Here is an 18,635-nt window from a genome sequence, read left to right as displayed (position 1 = left end):
GAAAATACAAACGATTTTCAGCAAATGTACGATTTCTTAGATGTAAGAAATAAGATATACGTATCGTCGCACATGCAGCATCGAGCGATTTTATCAATTTTGTTAGCCTGTGGTTACATTGGACGCGAATCCGGGCGAACTGACAAATGAAACGTACGATCGTGTGCCGAGCGACAGATATTTATTTTCCGATAGCTATCCGATAACTATCTGTACACAAACTAAAACTTTCGAACATATAATTCAGCGATGTACGAGAGATACTAACTTATTAAAATCGCGAATCAGAGAGTCGTCTGGAGATGTCTGATGCGTGCTGCAGATTCTTAGTAGATATTATGCCGTAGGAAAAGGCAAGAACCATTGATGACTTACACAAAGTGTTCTATTTGGAAAATCTCACAAAAGTAGACTTATACGGACTTAGTGTAGAAGTTGAGATGGACATAAGTTGATAAAAGTGGTTGGTCGTTCCGCAATACATATTTGATTGCTTTGACATACTGAGCTGATCAGACCGTCAGTTTGCACGAATTCGCGTCCACTGCAACTACAACATTATCGTCCGCTTAAGCAGATTCCCTTTATTAATAATTTTCATTACTATTATTACTCTGTGATAAATATAATCACCACCAGAAGGAAGGAAACTCTCGAGTTATAGGTATTGTATAATTCTGCAAATGACTGATATTTAGCCTATTGAAATGATAATTTCTAACGATTTCAAATACTGCTACAAAGAAGACAAAAAAGCAGCAAGAGTTAAAAATACATTAAAAGGTCAAACGGTGACGTCATCGTATAGATAGAAACTTATCAAGGTGGGAAACACATCAAAGATAACGTGATTTGTCTGTTTGTACGATAACCGTATACACGTAGTTCTATCAGATATCAAGTGTGCCACGATAAACATTCGACAGGTAAAAGTAGATATTTCGCGAACTTCTGCTCATTACTCACCCATCGGTCTAACGACGATAATTACAACGTTTCATATATCTATATATATACACAACTTTTTCTAACTTTTTTCCCAATAATATATTCCGGTGATTGCGAATAGCAATCAGTTTGATCGGTTCAATGGAGAAGACCACGGACTCTATTTGCGATGTACGCAAACGTACCACAGAATCGAAATCTGAATTACAATCAACCGAAAATAAGCAAAACGATGACTTTTTAATTAACTATCAAAATCAATGTTACAATATACAAAAGTTTCTTCGGTATCACCCCGGTGGATCGAAGATATTGAGATACTTTAAAAATCGAAGCTTAGAGAAGGCGTTCGAAGAATTTCCCCACTCGCAAGCGGCATTCCACCTGTTGCAGGACTTCACGTTGAATGAAGAAAAATATCAAAAATACGAAGTAAGTACAACAGGAAAATTTATTGTAATATGTATTTGTATGTATTATCTTCGAATTTTGTACTAGGCATTTCACGCTTTAAAAAATAACGTTCGGCGAATATAAATGGAACAATTCATCGAGAGTTACGAACTGACAACGTTTTCATTTATACGTTTATAGAATCTGATCGATTGGGACAAAGCTATACTCGGACAAGTAGGTTCACTGGGTCATCATTATTGGGAATGGGTCAATTTACCAGTGTATAGGGATATTAAACTTTTCAAGTCAAATATCTTAGAAAGTTTAACAATTACTCCTTGGTATCTGATACCGATAGTATGGATTCCGATGTCTCTTTACTTCTTTTATAACGGATTGGCACGCATCGCTGCCATCAATACCGGTATTTTTACCATTTTTAATTCGTTTTTTTTTTCTATCAGTCACAGTAATTTCTATTGCACACATTACTTAATTGAGAACTATGGTAACTTTATTAATCCCTTTATATCAATGTATAAAATATCTCGCCATGTAATGTTGTTCCAATATTGTTCATATGATGTTTTGAATGAAATATTTCACGTTCTCGTTTTTTAATGTTTACGACTGAAAGTCGCGCATCGGACAGCGTAACGTAACATTACATACATATAATACCATGCTTTCAACTATTTCATACAACATTTCCTTCATTTAACATTCCTAATCCCTTTTACGTTCACAAACGCAGTGTCTTACGAATTGATTTTTATACCAATCGTTGGACGACACGTACCGCATGTTTTCCAACGACAGGACACGCGAGATATCTCGTCTGAATGAAGTTTCATGCATATGAACAAATATTTTTATATGAACGAATTACATGGCGAGATATTTCGTCCTCCAATGCGAAAGGGTTAATTTATTTTGTTCTATTTGTTGAAACTTTCAGAAAGCACCGTGTTTGAACCTTTAACTTCGTTTATATTCGGTATATTCATATGGACTATGTTAGAATACGTACTTCATCGTGAAATTTTTCACTATAAACCACCCGATAACTCGAAATTACTTATTACTTTGCACTTTTTACTACACGGTGTTCATCACAAGGTAAAAAGTAATTTTCAGTCCTTAAATTGATTTGGTTACAAGGAAAATGAAAAAATGACGATAAAATCGACGTATGAAAATAATTTTAAATCACATAATGATTTTATTTTTTGTTCAATAGGCGCCATTTGATACAAGAAGATTAGTATTTCCTATTCTACCAGCTTTATTGGTAGCAAAACTGTTACTAATGATTTATAATGTGGTGTTTCCACAAACGATTTTTTATTTTGTACTCTCTGGTACATTGACAGGTACTGGTATTAAAATATTTATATTTATTGATTTTATCATAAATATCAATGATGTATCAAATGTAAAAAAAATTTGTCTCATAGGCTATATATTTTACGACTTAGTACATTATTATCTACATCATGGCGCGCCGAAGTTTGGAACATATATGTACTTAATGAAAAGGAATCATAACTATCATCATTTTTTACATCATGATCTAGGTAAAATTTACTTGCTTTCTAAAAACTAGATAAATCCTAAATAAAAACTTTGTTCTTCAGGTTTTGGTATCACCAGTAAACTATGGGATTATATATTCAGAACGAATATTTGTTTGCGGCAATTGTTAAAGCCCATTGAATGGTAAATCGATTCGTCCATAATGGTAAATTATATACGAACTATGTACATATAACAAGCAAACAGTACAAAAAGAAGTCAATTATAATATACTATCGTTCGTTTGATGATATATATATTTTAAGTACAAACAAGAAACAAAATGCACAAGATACATGTACAATAACGTACATAGAACTGAACCAAATCTTTCAAAGAAGAAAGTATCATTATTCATTGCTATAAGAACCTCAGCAAATTGATGTTTTAAGTACATGATCCTTTGAATATACGCTTATTTTATATAAAAATATTTTGAGCATACTAAACAAGTAAATTGGTATCAATGATTACCATTGTCATCGGTAACATAAACAAATGTGATTAATTGTAGATTAAGATTATAAATAAATGTGATTAAAGTCCATCAACTTTTATGTTTTTTCTACCCATACTTAACTGTGGGAATGTGCTCTTATTTGTAGGAGGATTTAATCTAGACGATAAATTAACGAATGCTTCAAACAAACTTGCTCTATCCATAACATTTACCTCATAATGTTTCAGTTTCTCTCTAGTACACCAATTTGCAGCTTTGCTTGCTATATTCTCCAAACTATGAGATTCTTCCTCAGCTTTAGTTCGATTTCCAATAACGATCATGATTATTTCTTTTTTGTCTTTATTCCTATCAATGTCCTTTTTCAATGGGAACAACACATCCAAAGATTCAGGTTTTGCGGTATCGTAAACTAAAACGTATCCATCAGCAAAGCCAAGGTAATGTCGAGGTAGTTGCTGATTATTTGCATTATTCTGAGGAGATTCCAGTCCCGCAGTGTCATAAAATCGCACTTTTTCTTTCGTACCGCGATCAGTTTCTATATTTGCGACATAAATATCTTCGATCGTAGGGTGAATTTCCTTTTAAATTATAAAATATAATTTGACATAAATAAATATAGTACGTTAATTGTCGTAGTTAAAATACAAATTTAAAATTGAGAATCAGTATATAACGTAGAAATATATTGTACCGCAATTGATTTTTATGCAAACATAACCTATATTCTTACTGTCTTGACGTTGACATTTCCATATATGAGTTGTTCCAACAATGCAGTCTTTCCTACTCCTTTCATTCCACAAACAACTACTTTTGTTGTTTTCCCCATATCCAATCCTTCGTTTAAATTGTGCTATATCTATTTCCGATATTAAAACTTATGCCATTATTAAAAAAATAACTTAAGTCACTGAAGTTAACATTAACTCTAGTAACAGAATGAAGACAGGTGTTTTCCTAGGGGAAACGTATACTATCTGTTCTCATCAAAGATATGTCCCATTTCAGAAAATATAAATTTATTTACAAATCGAATAAATACTAGTGACTGGCGGGTATTTTAGTTTATTTAATTTTAAATTCTTGACATTTCACAAACATTACAACAATAAATGTTTTCTATAGTAATATAGTTTCTTAAAATAAATTTTTGTCGTATTATAATTTATAAAACTTCCTCCGTTTAATATTTCAGTTGCATAAAATATTTAACGGTAAATATCGAAAACTCAATTACAATGGAATGTTTAAAATAATGCTATTAAAGCAACTATAACTCATAGAATTTTATTTTTATCATTATAGTAAATAAGAGTTTACTATATACATGTAAATTTATTATCAAAATATTTTCTTTTTGTGGAATCATTCAATTTTTACCACTGTAAACATACTTAAATGTATTATACGCATGCCTTGTTATTCACCTATTTTTTTTGCAAATACAGTATGTTTCTTCATGTAACATATCATTTCCTCCATTGAGAGTAATTTTCATCTCTACATGCATTGTCAACTTTTTAGTCTTTGAATTTTGTTGCTTGTCTTATTTAGTGTTTGAGATTCCAATAATAATGAATTTCACATGCAAAGACCTGCATACACTAAGATATCATGCATTTCAATTTTCATTAAAAGTCGATTATAAGCAGACATCTTTCCAAGAAGTCTGACATTTTATTAGAAATAGACGAACCAAAGTGCATCTTCATCTCAGATCTGATCAATACCACGTTACTTGTTTCACGTGGAATTTATTCTGGCCTATGACTTAGATGTCTCTTTCACCTGTTCCATGGGTTTTGTATCTTCAGCCAAAAGAGCATTTAAGTCTACATCTTGAAAACTTACAGAATGTTGGCTAGAACCTAAAATTATAAGCATAACACATATTAAAAACTATAAAAAGATGTTACGATTACATGATCATAATGTAAATCTGTATACCTGCATGTGCAAGGAAAAGGTCTTTCAAAAACCCTAATTCTTTTGTAAGCATCTTAATTTTTTCCTCAAGTAATTCATTCTCTGTTTTTAACTGATTTACACGTTCCAATGTTTGTTGTGTACGTAATTTACTTTTAACTCTAGAACGCTTTACAGCCTAAAAAAATATTAGAATATTAAATAAATATATAAATGTTTTCAATATAGTTTCTACAAAATAATTAATTGCTTTCATTTACTTGATTATTTCTGTCTCTGCGCCGTCGATAATCTTCATCATCTTCTTCTTCAGAAATTTGTCTTTTCTTCTTATTTCCAGATGTATTATTTTCTTTATTTTTGGGTGCCATCTACAATTCATTTTAAAAGATATATTCAATTTAAAAACTTTCATGAATGCTACTTTTAAGTGTTTTAAATATATTGTTAAATTTATAAATAAGATATCGCGTTGTTACTTGTTCAATTACTTTTTGTTAAATATTTATGTAGTAAGCTCAAATAATATATGTATATAATGTATTTATGTACAATCATAAATCCATAACAGACAATACGTCACATCATGTAAGTTATGGTCAGTGTTTTTAGAATATATAGTCTATTTTAAACGATTAGAGTACGTAAGTACTTGCTCTAAGGCAAACTCATATGACGAAAGATGTCGCGTTACGTACATGTGAAATTTTACTTACTTTTTATATTCCATACAAATACTCTAAATTCTTGATTTTGTATCACCATAAAAGCTTCACAATTGAGACTTTTGTTGCTAATAATTTATCATGCGTGTCACGGTAAAACACAGTTTCGATACGTCATGTTGATGATGCAATGCTACTTAAAAGAAGCTTACAGGCACGTAACGGAACACAGACTGCCCTCTATCGGTACATTTCTATGCTAAATATAATAGTTTCGAAAAAATGTAACCTCCTTCATCGATTATCTTTTATTATTAAAAATTTTGCATATGTTGTGGCTGCATTTTACTTTACTTTTATAACAATCAATATATACATAGGTTTTCATCTTCCTTATTATTATTATATTTTTTCTTACTATTATTATTTTTTTTTTCTTATTATTATTATTTTTCCTATTATTATTATTCATTCACTCTCAGAACCACTTTCACCACTGCCACTAGCAGATTCGCTATCACTGCCACTAGCTGATCGAGATCGAGATGGAGATCTTGACTTCGATCTAGATTTTGAACTTGATGGTGAACCAGACCGAGATTTAGCTGGAGATCCAGATCGAGATTTAGTTGGAGATCCAGAACGAGATTTAGCCGGAGATTCGGATCGTGACCTTGAAGGTGACTTTGACTGGGATCTTGATTTAGAAGAGTTTCTGGATTGAGGAGTACCAGATCTTGACCTTGACTTACTGTGCGACCTAAGAGACTGGGATTCAGAAGGTGAACATGAAGCAGATCTAGACTTTGATGGTGATGCCGAATGAGATTTTGATCTAGAACGAGATTTCGAACGAGAGCGGGATTTTTTACTAGATGCTCGGGATGATGCTTTTGATGATGCTCGGGAAGATGCTCTTGACGATGCTCTAGATTCGGCTTCATTTTCAGAACCTTCTAAAATAAAATTAGATCATAAAATTATTTAAAAAATATGCATAATACATAGCTAGTAGAATTTTATGTAATATTAATGACCTCTATCTTCTGCTTTCTCAGCTTCTTGTTGAGGTTCTTCCTCTTCCTCTTCTTCCTCCTCTTCTTCATCTTCATCTTCTTCTCCTGGTGGTTCCAACTGTTTCTCCCTATATCTTTGCATTTTGAATTCATTAGCATTAAGTGGTCGGTGTCTTACTATTAATCTTGTGTTATTTGGTTGTTGTCCAACTTTTTGACGACGTTTACTAAGTCGTACTCTTGTTTCCAATTCATTATAATATACCTACATAACACAGATAATGATAAAATACATACATCTCACATAATTAATGTAAAATGTACATTTTAATATAATTTTAATGTAAAACATACCCCATCTTGTCTTATGACAAGGAAATAATTTTCCTCGTATCCTTTTGAAGCTTTACTCTTGACGTTCCAATTATATTCTCTAGCCATCTTATACTCATACTCATCATCATCTGCATAGTCAATACCAGCTGCAAAATCTCTTCTACGTTTTTCTAATGTCTCTTCTAAAGGTAAGAAGTATGCCACAAATTGTTCACCGCTTTCATCCATTACGCCCCTAAAATAATAACTCTGTTATAATATTTTGTAAAATGTTATAAATCAAGTATTGGCTATAGTTTACTGTGCTAACGAACTAAAAAAAAAGTATGAATTTACCGAATCATAGCTTGTGACATTTCTTCAATTTGAGCTGGCACAGAACGTCCAGTTGGTGCTGGATCTGAATCAAATATAACTTGTGCGCAAGGATATTTCCATAGCTGAAAAAGATCCATTGAAAAATAATAAAAAAATTAAAATACATACTTATGTCCTATAAAAGTATTTAAAATACCTTGAAATCTGGAAATACTGGCAAAATTTCTACAGGCACTACATTTGGCTTACTATAGTGTCTTTCAATGGACTTTTTATTATCTTCAAATGTTTTTTCTATTGCTTTTATTTGACTTTCACGGTCCATATATAATGTTTCTTCCTATAAATGCAAATATAACACAATTTTATGCATATGACGAAAATTTTAGTACAAATAAAGCATATAAATATCAAGACTCACTTTGAAATTTTTCTTAATGCTATAACCAACTTTAGCTTCAACTTTATCCACAGTTTGTGGTTGAAATCTAGTTTGTTCTGTAGAAATATATTCAGTACGTCTAAGCCAAGACACACTTCTGGCATGATGTCTAGATCTTTTAGAATCTTGTGGAGTAAGAACATCTTCTTCCAAAAGTTTTTCGTCAGCGGGATCTAATTGAGCATTCAAATCTCCAGCATATGTATCTTTATTTATAAGATCAATCTCTACACCTAAATCATGTTCTGTCAATACTTCATATTTATAATTACGTTCCAGTGAAGTTGGATTATATTGAATAAACCTACGAATATTAATTAATTATACATTATTTAAACTACTATTGATATTTAAGTATCTGATCTTACCGAGTGGATGCAAAAGGATATGTAATAAATTTAGGATCAAATGGTATATCAGGCAATGTATTGCAATATTTAACTCTACATATTAACTCAGATCTGAAATAAAAATAACAAAAGAGTATAAAATATCATTGTTATAAAAACCACAGGTTATAATCAAATCTCTTACCTTTTCTCTGCTGGTCTAGTCGTACGTTTATCTCGTTCAGCTGTATTACCATTAGTTTGAATTGTAGGAGCCATATTACATTAACAAATGACATTTAACAGATTTTAGACATTACAAAACCCCTAATTCCGAAACGCAAACTACACTTTGTATACTAAAAACAGTTTATCCGACGCCACGTAGTTATACCTCACACTAGATAGGAAATGAGAGTACTCATGCCTGTATTTCTAGTTTCACAGTACAAGTGCCGCACCATGCGGCTAAGTGCTGAGTTTAATTGAGATCAGTATATACAAACACCTATAAAATTAGGGTTGTTTGACTAGAATTTAGTATACGCAAGAACCTATGTATTTAACACATTGTTGACCGGCAATTTTACTGAGAATTTATCTCATGTCACCGGCTATTATTTCGTAATTGGATGTAGAAGTAAAACAATATAAATAAAATTTAATAAATTTTATTTATTATTCAACTTTTACTATTTCTTTTTCGTATGATAAACAGTGTAACAATCACCTACGTATAATGGTACACAACAGCTTTTGCAAATATATCTAGTTCCGCTGCGTTTTCCTTTTGAAGAGCATACTCTACACGCTTTAGTCGGATTTGTTTTTCTGCCAGTGACTATTTTTTCTATAACGTGGTCTCTTAGTTACCGAAAAGTCTGAAGGGTGCATCATTATAAGGAGCTGTTTTAGAAATTAGAGAAGTGTCAGGTGCAATGCTGCATTCTTTGCAACCCACAATTATCCATTCTCTAGCTACTTCCAGTAGAAATTTTTTGTGTCTTGTTTTATTATCTGGCAGATAGGTACAATATATTTTATATGCATTGAACAAGGTGCAGTTTACCAGAAAAAATGCTAACTTTTCGGACCATTTAAACATTTTTCGTAAAATACTGCTGTTCGCCAAATACTGATCTGCACAATCTATCCCTTTCATGTGCTTATTGTATTGTAATATGCACATAGGTTTAATGATATTTTGGTGGCCTAATATCAGATTCACTATTTTCTGATAGAGTATCATTTTTCAAGTCACCACAATGTGATTCACAATCACTCGGACAATCAGAATAATTCATTGAAAGATTCTTCATTGGTACGTTCCGTCATCGTTGAAATTTTTTTTTACAACAAAGGACACAACTTGACGGGTCTTATAAGTGAGAGACACAACTTGAGGTATGCTGACCAACAATTGCAGTGTATGATCTCCAACAGCGCACTAAGAAAATGACGTTGATACGAAAACAAAGCGCATCTCGAGTTTACTCGTGGCCGGTCAGCAACATTTGGCCATGAAAACACGAGTTAACTCGTGACCGGTCAACAATGTGTTAAGCTTAAAGTTAGGTATCTGCACTGTTGAACTGCATACTAACATAGATAAGAACGTATTTAATTTCATGCTAGAAAAACCTATTTAATTGCACAGTTCTACGGAAAAGTTCATATCTACTATTCTATCTGAGATAAACAAGTATAAGAATGATAAAGTCGCGTAATGATGAAACTAATTGTAAGTTAGCTAAAAAAGAGAAATGTACCAGCTACTATATTTTTGAACGATGACACATATAAAGCAAGGTTGGAAATAGTACAAAGGCATGAGCGACCGGAGGACGGTCGCCTGTTCCTGCGAGCAGTTAGTGCTCCGGAAAGAGGCGTCCGAGGTAGAAAGCTCTCACCCTGAGCAGATCTGCGGGTCATAGAGAGGTGGAGGACACGGGTGCCGTGGCCAATAGGTCCTAGGCGCTGGGGATAAAGGTCAGCGTCGCGGGGCTGCCACCTATCTGGTTGGGAACTCCTTTCCCAAAGTCGCCTCCTTAAGCGCTCGGGATGGCCATCGTAGAGATCTTAACCGGTAGAAATTGGGCACTACCCTGCGTTCTCTGGGGGAAAAAACCTATTTATAAAGATTTCTTCCACGCAAAAAAAAAGGCTAAAAGTATCAAACTTTAAGAACGCAAAACTTTTGAACCAATGGTTTTCTACATTAGAAACTTATATATGTCGTCTCTATTTATCTCTATTCATATGAGTACTATCAAAAAGACATTTATAACATTTTAAAACAATAAATGACCTCATATACAAAGTCGCTCAATTCGTCTCAACAAACACCATCGTACTAAGGAAAAAGAATATGTGATTTTATACTACGATGAAAAAATATTCATGCCAATATAATTGAAGTACCAAGTGCCATGGATTAATGTTAAATCTAAATAGTGTATAGAGAAATATTAAAATTATTGCATCATTCCAGTAATCCATAATCGTTTGAAAGGAAATATTCTCTTTTCTTCGCCAAAAAAATATAGTAAACTATTAATTTCTATTCCTTAGGCAACTTACAATTATTTTCATTATTGCGCGATTTTATCATTCTCATGCTTGTCCATCTTGGATAAAAAAATAATCTTGGATAACCGTACAATTAAATAGGTTCCTGTAGCGTGGAACTCAAAAAGTTCTTGTATATGCCAAGCTACAACCAAACAGGGCAGATCTCTAATTTTATAGGTTCTTGTATATACTAGCGTCAGTTAAACTCAGCACTTAACCGCATGGTGCAGCGCTAGTTCGGGAACAACCAAAAGCGTGGGCACTCTCATTTTCTCTCTGCTCATAATCATAATACATATTCAAATTCGGAAAGCGATCCTTTTTTAATTTCAGAAATATTTAAAAAGTAGACTATTTAAATATTTATATATACATAATATCTAACAACTATATTTATTATGTAACATAATTATGTATATTATCGTTATACATGTATTATATATATGTATATTTCATTTATTATAATAGATTATTAGTTTCATTTACCAAATTTTTGAATTGCCATTTTGATTTTGGTGATTCTATAAAACATAATAAAATGCATATTTTATGTCGAAATTATAAAAGGTACCATACATAGTATAAATTTCAGGATTTTGCTAATTTTAGTACGCAGGCGTTTATTCAACCAAAGTATTGATTTAAATGCGCAATATCATATAACGATAGTCCCATTTAGAAATGCGAACACTGCTGTTTGTAACTTGACATAGTGCTATTACGAAGAACGTATTGTTCTAGAATCTGTCGCGCTGAGAGAAAAGGTGTATAACAAAAAGGAGATTAGAAAACATGGTTGGACCAAATATTTCTTTGTGACTAACCGTTCCGGAAGGTGGAACATCCTCTGTACAGGGCACATCTTTTAGGACACCTTCCGAACACGAACGTGTAAATCCGGAACTCGCAACGTTTTGCAAAGTAAGCTTTGATTAAAGTTTTCGTCATATAAAGCATATCGTACATACAATAAGAGAAGAATTGGAACTTTGTGGAATATAAAAAAATAATTTTATACATATTAAAGGCTTAAAAAAAAATTAAAATTTTGAATTATATTTTTAAATTGTAATTTTTAAAATTCCAAATTTAAATTTAAATGTTTTGATTGGAATTATAAATTTTTTCATTTTATATTATAAATTGAAAATTTTTAAATTTCAAATTCTAATTAATAATAAAAATTAATGTTAATTTTAGGTATATCCTGTGAGCCCTGTAACAGGGCCAGGGGCTGCGAGATCCGTATGGGAATTAAGTCCAGATCCCGACATGGTCGGGCATCTACCAAATACTCCAATTTCTAGCACTACTCATCATAGTCATGAACCACCTAAAGGCTCTGAATTAAGCTCTAGAAATGGTCCTGATGATAATATTTATGCCGATGAAACTGCACCAGGTCAAACTCCATCTGATGAAACAAAACAAATATTTGAACTTCTTAGAGCTGGGTATCTGCAGTGCACACTATTAGTTTTATAAATATAATGTTATTTGTGCGAATAAATACAAGGATGATCAAAATAATTAAAAAGTTCTTTTAGTGAGATTGGAGCAGTCGATGAATTGGTAGAAAAAAATGGTTTAAGCGTATTAAGTGCAAGAGACGAATGGGGATATACTCCTGCCCACTGGGCTGCTCTGGATGGAAATATTGAAGTAAACTTTTGTTAATTAATTCTATTCGAAAAGAATAAATTTCTTTTTCTTTAACTACTATATTTATTGTCATATTACAGGTAATGAGATATTTAATAGAACGAAATGGACCAGTTGATCTTTCTTGTCTTGGAACTCAAGGACCAAGACCGATACATTGGGCTTGTCGAAAAGGCCATAGTGCAATAGTTCAGCTATTGTTAAAGGTATTAAAATGAAATAAACAGTTTCATAGCTTATTATTTATTTATCTACATTTAAATTGTTTTCATTTGATTTCAGGCTGGAGTTGCTGTTAATGCAGCGGATTTTAAAGGCTTAACACCACTCATGACTGCTTGTATGTTTGGAAAATTTGCAACAGCAGCATTTTTGTTAGGATCTGGTGCACTAGGACATTTAACAGATATAAATGGAGATACTGCACTTCATTGGGCTGCATATAAAGGTCATGCAGAATTAATAAGATTACTTATGTATAGTGGAGTAGATTTGCAAAAACCAGATTACTTTGGATCCACTCCACTACACTTAGCATGTCTTTCTAGAAATGTCAGTTGTGTAAAAATATTATGTGAAAAAAGCAAGATTGAGCTAGAACCTCGTGATAAAAATGGTAAAACACCATTACAATTGGCAAAAAGTCACAGACATTCAGAAATTGTAAGAATACTACAAGCTGAACAGAAACGGCGAGCTAGATGGATTCCACCAATTAATGAACTTTGGTTTGTAATTTTCTTTTGTAAAGTGTTTTGCAGAAAATGTTATCAATAGAGATATTTATTCTTGCTTCTCCTTTAAGGGCATTATTATTTGGTGGAGCTGGAAACAGTAAAGGTCCTATATTATTATTTATGATATCCGTTCTTTTATGGGGATATCCAATGTATTTATTAAAATGTATTCCATTAACATGGAATCTTTTACGTGGCAGTCACTATTGTTTTATTTATTGGAACATTGTTATGTGGATCTCATGGATTGTAGCAAACAGAAGAGATCCTGGTTATGTACCCCAGAATAGCGAAACCTACTATAGAGCAATTAAACAAGTATTCTATAATTCTATGATATATTATAAAATATTATATAGCCATTTTACATAAAACGATTTTTACTTTCAGATTCCATATTTTGATAAATGGAAAAAAAGAAATGTTGTATTGTCACGTTTGTGTCATAGCTGTAGATGTTTTAGGCCTTTAAGAGCTAAGCATTGCAGAATCTGCAACAGATGTGTTACATATTTTGATCATCACTGCCCATTTATATATAACTGTGTAGGTTTGAGAAACAGGTAATGTCTAATACAATTTATATTTAATCATAGAAAATTATAATTCAATATTTTCTATAATTAACCAATTAATTATTATTACAGAATGTGGTTCTTTCTTTTTGTTATGTGTGTAGCAATAAATTGTTCATTCACTATTTATTTTGCTTGCTATTGTATGGCAATTGAAGGAATCCAATTATTATATGTATTGGGTGTACTAGAAGCATTAGTATTTTGTGGGCTTGGATGGATTTTGACATGTACTTCAGTAAATATCAAAATTTATTCTGTTTTAACATTGAATGTCATACATAGTATCTATATTTGTAACGATTTCTTTTCTTTATACAGGTCTTACATGCATGTATGAATTTAACAACAAATGAAATGTTTAATTATAAACGGTACTCGTATTTACGAGACAAAAAAGGAAGATATTTGAATCCCTTTAGTAGAGGTCCTGTTCTTAACTTTATAGAATTCTTTTTATGTCCTCCAAATCATCAAACAAATGACCCACAAAACTACCAGATACTTTCAGAAGATATCATGTAAATAATGATAAATTGCAATTACTATATTTCGGTAATGCTGCACCTCTAAGAAATTGAAAATGTTAATAATTAAGCAATTAACGTTATGTCAACTGTCACATATGTACCTGCACATAATCTCGATGATTATTGCTTTTAATATTATAGCTTTTTACTCATGATATTGAATAAGAAATGATTCAATAAATAATTTATTAATTTATATTTATGAATTTTTTATACCTTAAACATTACATTTTCTCTCTAAACAAAGTTTCGTCATGATTGGAATAATGTAACTAAAAATTTATTAGAGGAATCATACATAATATTATATTTTTATCCTCTTATGATAATTAGATAAAAAAGATGGGATATATTATTATGTAAATATAAATTTGATATATACAAATAATTTTGAAAATGTTATATGTATATAATTTGTACATGTAAAATGTATCTTTGGTAAAATATACTGCATTTTTGTACCTAATTAAAGTATCAGTTTTGGTTTACATAATTAAAAATTTATGTATATAATTAAAAGTATTGTGTTGAAACAGCATTAATAAAAAATGCTAAAAATTAGTTGTATGTATAAAAATTATAGTCTAGAATACCTTATTATAGCTTGTTATAGCTTATAATTAGTTTTCTCTTTGATATATAAATATTTAAGCATTACCTTGTCAATATATCTTATGTTAAATTATTATAACAATTACTGAACATATATAAGACGAAATTCTTATTTTAATTCATAACAAAAATCATAATTTGATGGAGGATCAGGAATAGCAGGCGGATCTTGGGGAATATCAATTCCTTCCGTATCTAAAAGTCTTAGTTTAATGTCCATGGATAATAATGTCTCCAAATCATTTTCCGCCTCTTTACTGGTCATTCTACTACCTATAAATAAAACATGCTCTTTTTGTATCTGAAGAAATGTCAGTTAAAGGCGAGAATAACATTACAACATACCAAGTAAAGCGTTAATGCCATCTGTCCAATAATCAAAAACTTGTTCATCAGGAGCAACGAAATCTAGGCTTGAGACTTCTACAGAATCTAAAATTAAAGAAAAAGCCAACTGATGCGTAGTTTTCCGTCGCTGCAAATCCTTCATATGGGGACAATCTCTACCAGTCAGTAAAGCACGAATTTCAACAACAGCTAATTTTGTAGGAAGTTCATCTATTGTTGGTACTGATTTTTCATCACAGTCACCATAATGGAATACTTTGTGATTTGGTGAAAGTCGAACGTACCAGAACTTATCCTTGATTCTCTATATATATTATAATGTTCATTAAAGCAACAAAAATATCATTTCATTTATTATTTTATGAAATATATGACAACCAATACCTGTCCTCTAGCGCTATATTTCATAAATCTGGTGCCTTCTACTAAGAATCCTAAGCGTTGTTGTTGAATAAGTTCTAAGACTTCAGGTGTAATTTGTTCTCTGAGCTCAACTATGGGTCTTGCATGACTTTCCCACTCTTCCCTGCTAGTCCTTTCTTGTTGCCATAAATTAGTAATTGTTGAATATGTTAATTGTTGTAATTTATTTTTGAATTTATCCAATGCTGTAGGTTTACACTGAAGTGCTCTAGTAATTTGTTCTCTGACAACAGAAAATACTTTTACAAAATCTTCAGTGGTGGCTCTCATTTCTTTCCAAGTCTTATTTAAAAGGACTATGCATACACAATAGAACTCTTCAAATGGATGATCATGTGTAAAAAACATAGGATGATATGATTGTCCCTGTTCACTAGGTGCTTCTCCAATACGTAAAACCTAATCAAATCCAATGGAGAATTTAATTTATTTTAAAGGCTTATGTTAAGTTTTATGTAAGTACTTACTTCACAAAGTAATTTGACAAGCTCCACGCTTGTTCTACCAAAAGGACATTCATGTTCATCTGCCCTGCAAGAGTTTTCTAAAACAACTTTAGTATAAGCTTCAGTATGATTACGTGCAAAATAAACCATACAGTCTAAAGCAAGCATGCCAGGTGGAGTTTCAGTAAAATCAAGAGCAGGATTAATATCATATTTGAAACCCAATTTTTTATAATCCTTAGCAAAAAGACCTTGTTTTCTAGCAGTAATATCTCCACCTACAGCTCCTTCAGTATCAAAAGCAATTCTTCGAAGTTCTTTAATCTTATCATGTGCATCTTGATCTTGTGGATCCATTTTTGTCATCATACGCTGTTCCCATAAACTTAACATAAGTGTTTGAAGTACATATAATTGGTGTGCCATTTCTGCACCAACCTATAATTAAATTTGATTGTATCATAAATTTATATGCATATACAGGGTATATGTAAAAAGGTCTTAATAAACGTGGATCCAAAAACTACTAGTTTTTGAGTTACAAGATGTTAAGTGTATAATACAAATCAATTGCTTTATCAAATGAGTTGATACAACAAATTGAAAACTACTGTCAAGAAATAAGAGAAATGCTAGGAATCTTTTAACATATATATGTTCCTATGAGAAGATGTGGCAAAGTGAATGTTGAAATGATTGGGAGACATATGAAACATATGCTGCAAATGTCTTACTGACAAAAACACCTTGTAATTTCAGAAACTAATGATTTTTGAACTGTTGTTTATTAAGATTTTTTTTACTTGTTTTGATGATTACTATATGCTCCTAAAGTATTTCCCTAACTTTTTGTACATCCTGTATAATATGAGAAAAAGGAAGATTTTATACCTGACCAGTAGATTGTATGATATTCGTCAAAAATACATTTCTAACTTGTTTAGATTGAAGAGTTGCAGCAACAGCTCTACGTTTAGATAAATCAGCCTTAAGAAATAAGGCATTTATTAGAGCTATTGCATTTTGTTGTATTTGTGGACGAGCACTTTGTAAATGCATCACTAGATTAGGAAATGTAACTTCTTTTTCAACTTGTCCATATTTTCCTGATGAATTCAATACTATATTTTCAAGAATGCTAAGTGAAGCTTCAATAATACTAGTATCTTGAATTACAGCTTGATTGTTCACATAGCTTGCTACTTTATTAATAAAAGGTGTCTCTAGTATATCCCATGAAACAATTCCATGATCCATTAGCTCCACAAATGATTGAAGTGAATATGCAAGTGCAGTTCCCTTATACTTTTCGCCTTCCACCTATGTATGTTATAAATTATAATAAAGTATAAAATAATATAACTAAACGAAAGAAACAAATTTATAATACCTGTGATATGATTAAAGCTAATCCTTGCTTGTTAATAAATTCTAATGCAAATGTCATATCTGTGCTAAGAGTGCTCAATTTTTGCAAAGCAATAGTTTTTTCTTCGATAGTCCCATTATTGAGCTTGGTTAGAATATCACAAGCTGTTTTAGAGGGGGAAAATTCTAATCTCAAAATACTACCATTTTTTACTTCATTACGATTTTTTTCTGTGATATAATTTTGATTGTTACTCTCCGAAAATTGTAATGAATATGATTCAGGATCAGAAAGACCCCACCCATTACACAATTCCTAATAAAAATAAAATATATAATTCTCATTTTACATAAGCCTTTATCTTATATACATTTAATTTTAGGCAAATTTTCTTAAAGAATATCAATAAAAATGTATACTAACAAAATTTCTATGTATGTTATATATAATAAATTATTAATTTTTAATTTATAAGTACCTGAATAATAGCAGTAAGTGGATGTTTTTGATTAAATTCAATAAGTTGTGGTACTTGTTCCGTCATCTGAACAGCGATTTTTACGATATTTGTATCTTTCTGGACCGGCATTTTTATTGTTTGTGTATACATGAAGGACCAACGAAATCAGGAACACATTTGACGTATTTCTTGTCATAATAACGTAACGGCCATCATGATAGTTTTATACTAAATCGTAAGGCGTCCGTTGGTCTCTCTCGTTCGCCCCACCATAAATCAAACATATGTATATTCTATTTCTTACTGATTGGTGTCAGATTTTCTGCGCAAGTCTGGATATAATTATGAAAAATTTATGACGAAGAAGAGAGAGGGGAGATTTTGTAATTCTAACAATAGTGAGATATTGAATTGAGGGAATTTTAATAAAATTTAGCATTAATGTAAAAATTTTCTAATCTTTATTTTTCTACACGCATTATTCG

At 31.4% G+C, this 18,635-nt stretch overlaps 6 protein-coding genes across 12 annotated transcripts; 2 read left to right on the top strand and 4 right to left on the bottom strand.

Moving 5' to 3' along the window:
• The first annotated feature begins 301 nt into the window (after window positions 1-301).
• LOC126914411 (fatty acid 2-hydroxylase) lies at window positions 302-3,237 on the top strand. 3 transcript variants are annotated; one of them, XM_050718342.1, is made up of 6 exons: window positions 302-824; window positions 1,070-1,380; window positions 1,543-1,768; window positions 2,303-2,463; window positions 2,585-2,921; window positions 2,982-3,237. In XM_050718342.1, exons 2-6 carry the CDS (start codon window positions 1,090-1,092, stop codon window positions 3,065-3,067), a joined length of 1,101 nt encoding a protein of 366 aa, XP_050574299.1. In that variant the 5' UTR covers window positions 302-824; window positions 1,070-1,089; the 3' UTR covers window positions 3,068-3,237. The 3 variants fall into 3 exon arrangements, with proteins under 3 accessions (XP_050574299.1, XP_050574298.1, XP_050574300.1); XM_050718341.1 differs by having other exon boundaries at window positions 303-926; XM_050718343.1 differs by lacking the exon at window positions 302-824 and having other exon boundaries at window positions 938-1,380; window positions 2,585-2,717; window positions 2,802-2,921.
• Window positions 2,536-4,358, bottom strand: LOC126914425 (NF-kappa-B inhibitor-interacting Ras-like protein). Its single transcript, XM_050718372.1, has 2 exons — window positions 4,116-4,358; window positions 2,536-3,963 (listed from the first exon to the last, which is right to left on the bottom strand). Exons 1-2 carry the CDS (start codon window positions 4,212-4,214, stop codon window positions 3,457-3,459), a joined length of 606 nt encoding a protein of 201 aa, XP_050574329.1. The 5' UTR covers window positions 4,215-4,358; the 3' UTR covers window positions 2,536-3,456.
• Window positions 4,359-4,434: 76 nt separating this feature from the next.
• LOC126914429 (CCAAT/enhancer-binding protein gamma) lies at window positions 4,435-6,183 on the bottom strand. Of its 2 annotated transcripts, none has more exons than XM_050718380.1 (4): window positions 6,028-6,183; window positions 5,572-5,682; window positions 5,333-5,489; window positions 4,435-5,253 (listed from the first exon to the last, which is right to left on the bottom strand). In XM_050718380.1, the coding sequence occupies exons 2-4, from the start codon at window positions 5,680-5,682 to the stop codon at window positions 5,150-5,152; spliced, it is 372 nt and encodes a 123-aa protein (XP_050574337.1). In that variant the 5' UTR covers window positions 6,028-6,183; the 3' UTR covers window positions 4,435-5,149. The 2 variants fall into 2 exon arrangements, with proteins under 2 accessions (XP_050574337.1, XP_050574338.1); XM_050718381.1 differs by lacking the exon at window positions 6,028-6,183 and adding an exon at window positions 5,803-5,919.
• Window positions 6,184-6,269: 86 nt separating this feature from the next.
• Window positions 6,270-11,149, bottom strand: LOC126914393 (RNA polymerase II-associated factor 1 homolog). Of its 2 annotated transcripts, XM_050718288.1 has the most exons (9): window positions 10,998-11,149; window positions 8,623-10,531; window positions 8,457-8,549; window positions 8,068-8,392; window positions 7,843-7,986; window positions 7,665-7,768; window positions 7,347-7,563; window positions 7,014-7,257; window positions 6,270-6,929 (listed from the first exon to the last, which is right to left on the bottom strand). In XM_050718288.1, exons 2-9 carry the CDS (start codon window positions 8,694-8,696, stop codon window positions 6,445-6,447), a joined length of 1,686 nt encoding a protein of 561 aa, XP_050574245.1. In that variant the 5' UTR covers window positions 8,697-10,531; window positions 10,998-11,149; the 3' UTR covers window positions 6,270-6,444. The 2 variants fall into 2 exon arrangements, with proteins under 2 accessions (XP_050574245.1, XP_050574244.1); XM_050718287.1 differs by lacking the exon at window positions 10,998-11,149 and having other exon boundaries at window positions 6,270-6,932; window positions 8,623-9,018.
• Window positions 11,150-11,225: 76 nt separating this feature from the next.
• On the top strand, window positions 11,226-14,688 carry LOC126914394 (uncharacterized). Of its 3 annotated transcripts, none has more exons than XM_050718291.1 (10): window positions 11,226-11,243; window positions 11,730-11,909; window positions 12,189-12,442; window positions 12,527-12,650; window positions 12,731-12,856; window positions 12,933-13,378; window positions 13,456-13,705; window positions 13,778-13,950; window positions 14,035-14,200; window positions 14,284-14,688. In XM_050718291.1, exons 3-10 carry the CDS (start codon window positions 12,261-12,263, stop codon window positions 14,485-14,487), a joined length of 1,671 nt encoding a protein of 556 aa, XP_050574248.1. In that variant the 5' UTR covers window positions 11,226-11,243; window positions 11,730-11,909; window positions 12,189-12,260; the 3' UTR covers window positions 14,488-14,688. The 3 variants fall into 3 exon arrangements, with proteins under 3 accessions (XP_050574248.1, XP_050574246.1, XP_050574249.1); XM_050718289.1 differs by lacking the exon at window positions 11,226-11,243 and adding an exon at window positions 11,252-11,334; XM_050718292.1 differs by lacking the exon at window positions 11,226-11,243 and having other exon boundaries at window positions 11,615-11,909; window positions 12,536-12,650.
• LOC126914389 (engulfment and cell motility protein 1) lies at window positions 14,197-18,430 on the bottom strand. The gene is made up of 7 exons (XM_050718279.1): window positions 18,169-18,430; window positions 17,712-18,005; window positions 17,213-17,641; window positions 16,343-16,759; window positions 15,837-16,274; window positions 15,450-15,756; window positions 14,197-15,377 (listed from the first exon to the last, which is right to left on the bottom strand). The coding sequence occupies exons 1-7, from the start codon at window positions 18,298-18,300 to the stop codon at window positions 15,214-15,216; spliced, it is 2,181 nt and encodes a 726-aa protein (XP_050574236.1). The 5' UTR covers window positions 18,301-18,430; the 3' UTR covers window positions 14,197-15,213.
• Window positions 18,431-18,635: the final 205 nt, after the last annotated feature.

The sequence above is a fragment of the Bombus affinis genome, chromosome 3 (assembly GCF_024516045.1).
Source record: "Bombus affinis isolate iyBomAffi1 chromosome 3, iyBomAffi1.2, whole genome shotgun sequence".
NCBI lineage: Eukaryota > Metazoa > Arthropoda > Insecta > Hymenoptera > Apidae > Bombus > Bombus affinis.
The sequence above is the reverse complement of the archived record's forward strand: the minus strand, read 5'-3'. Positions and strand labels throughout refer to the sequence as shown.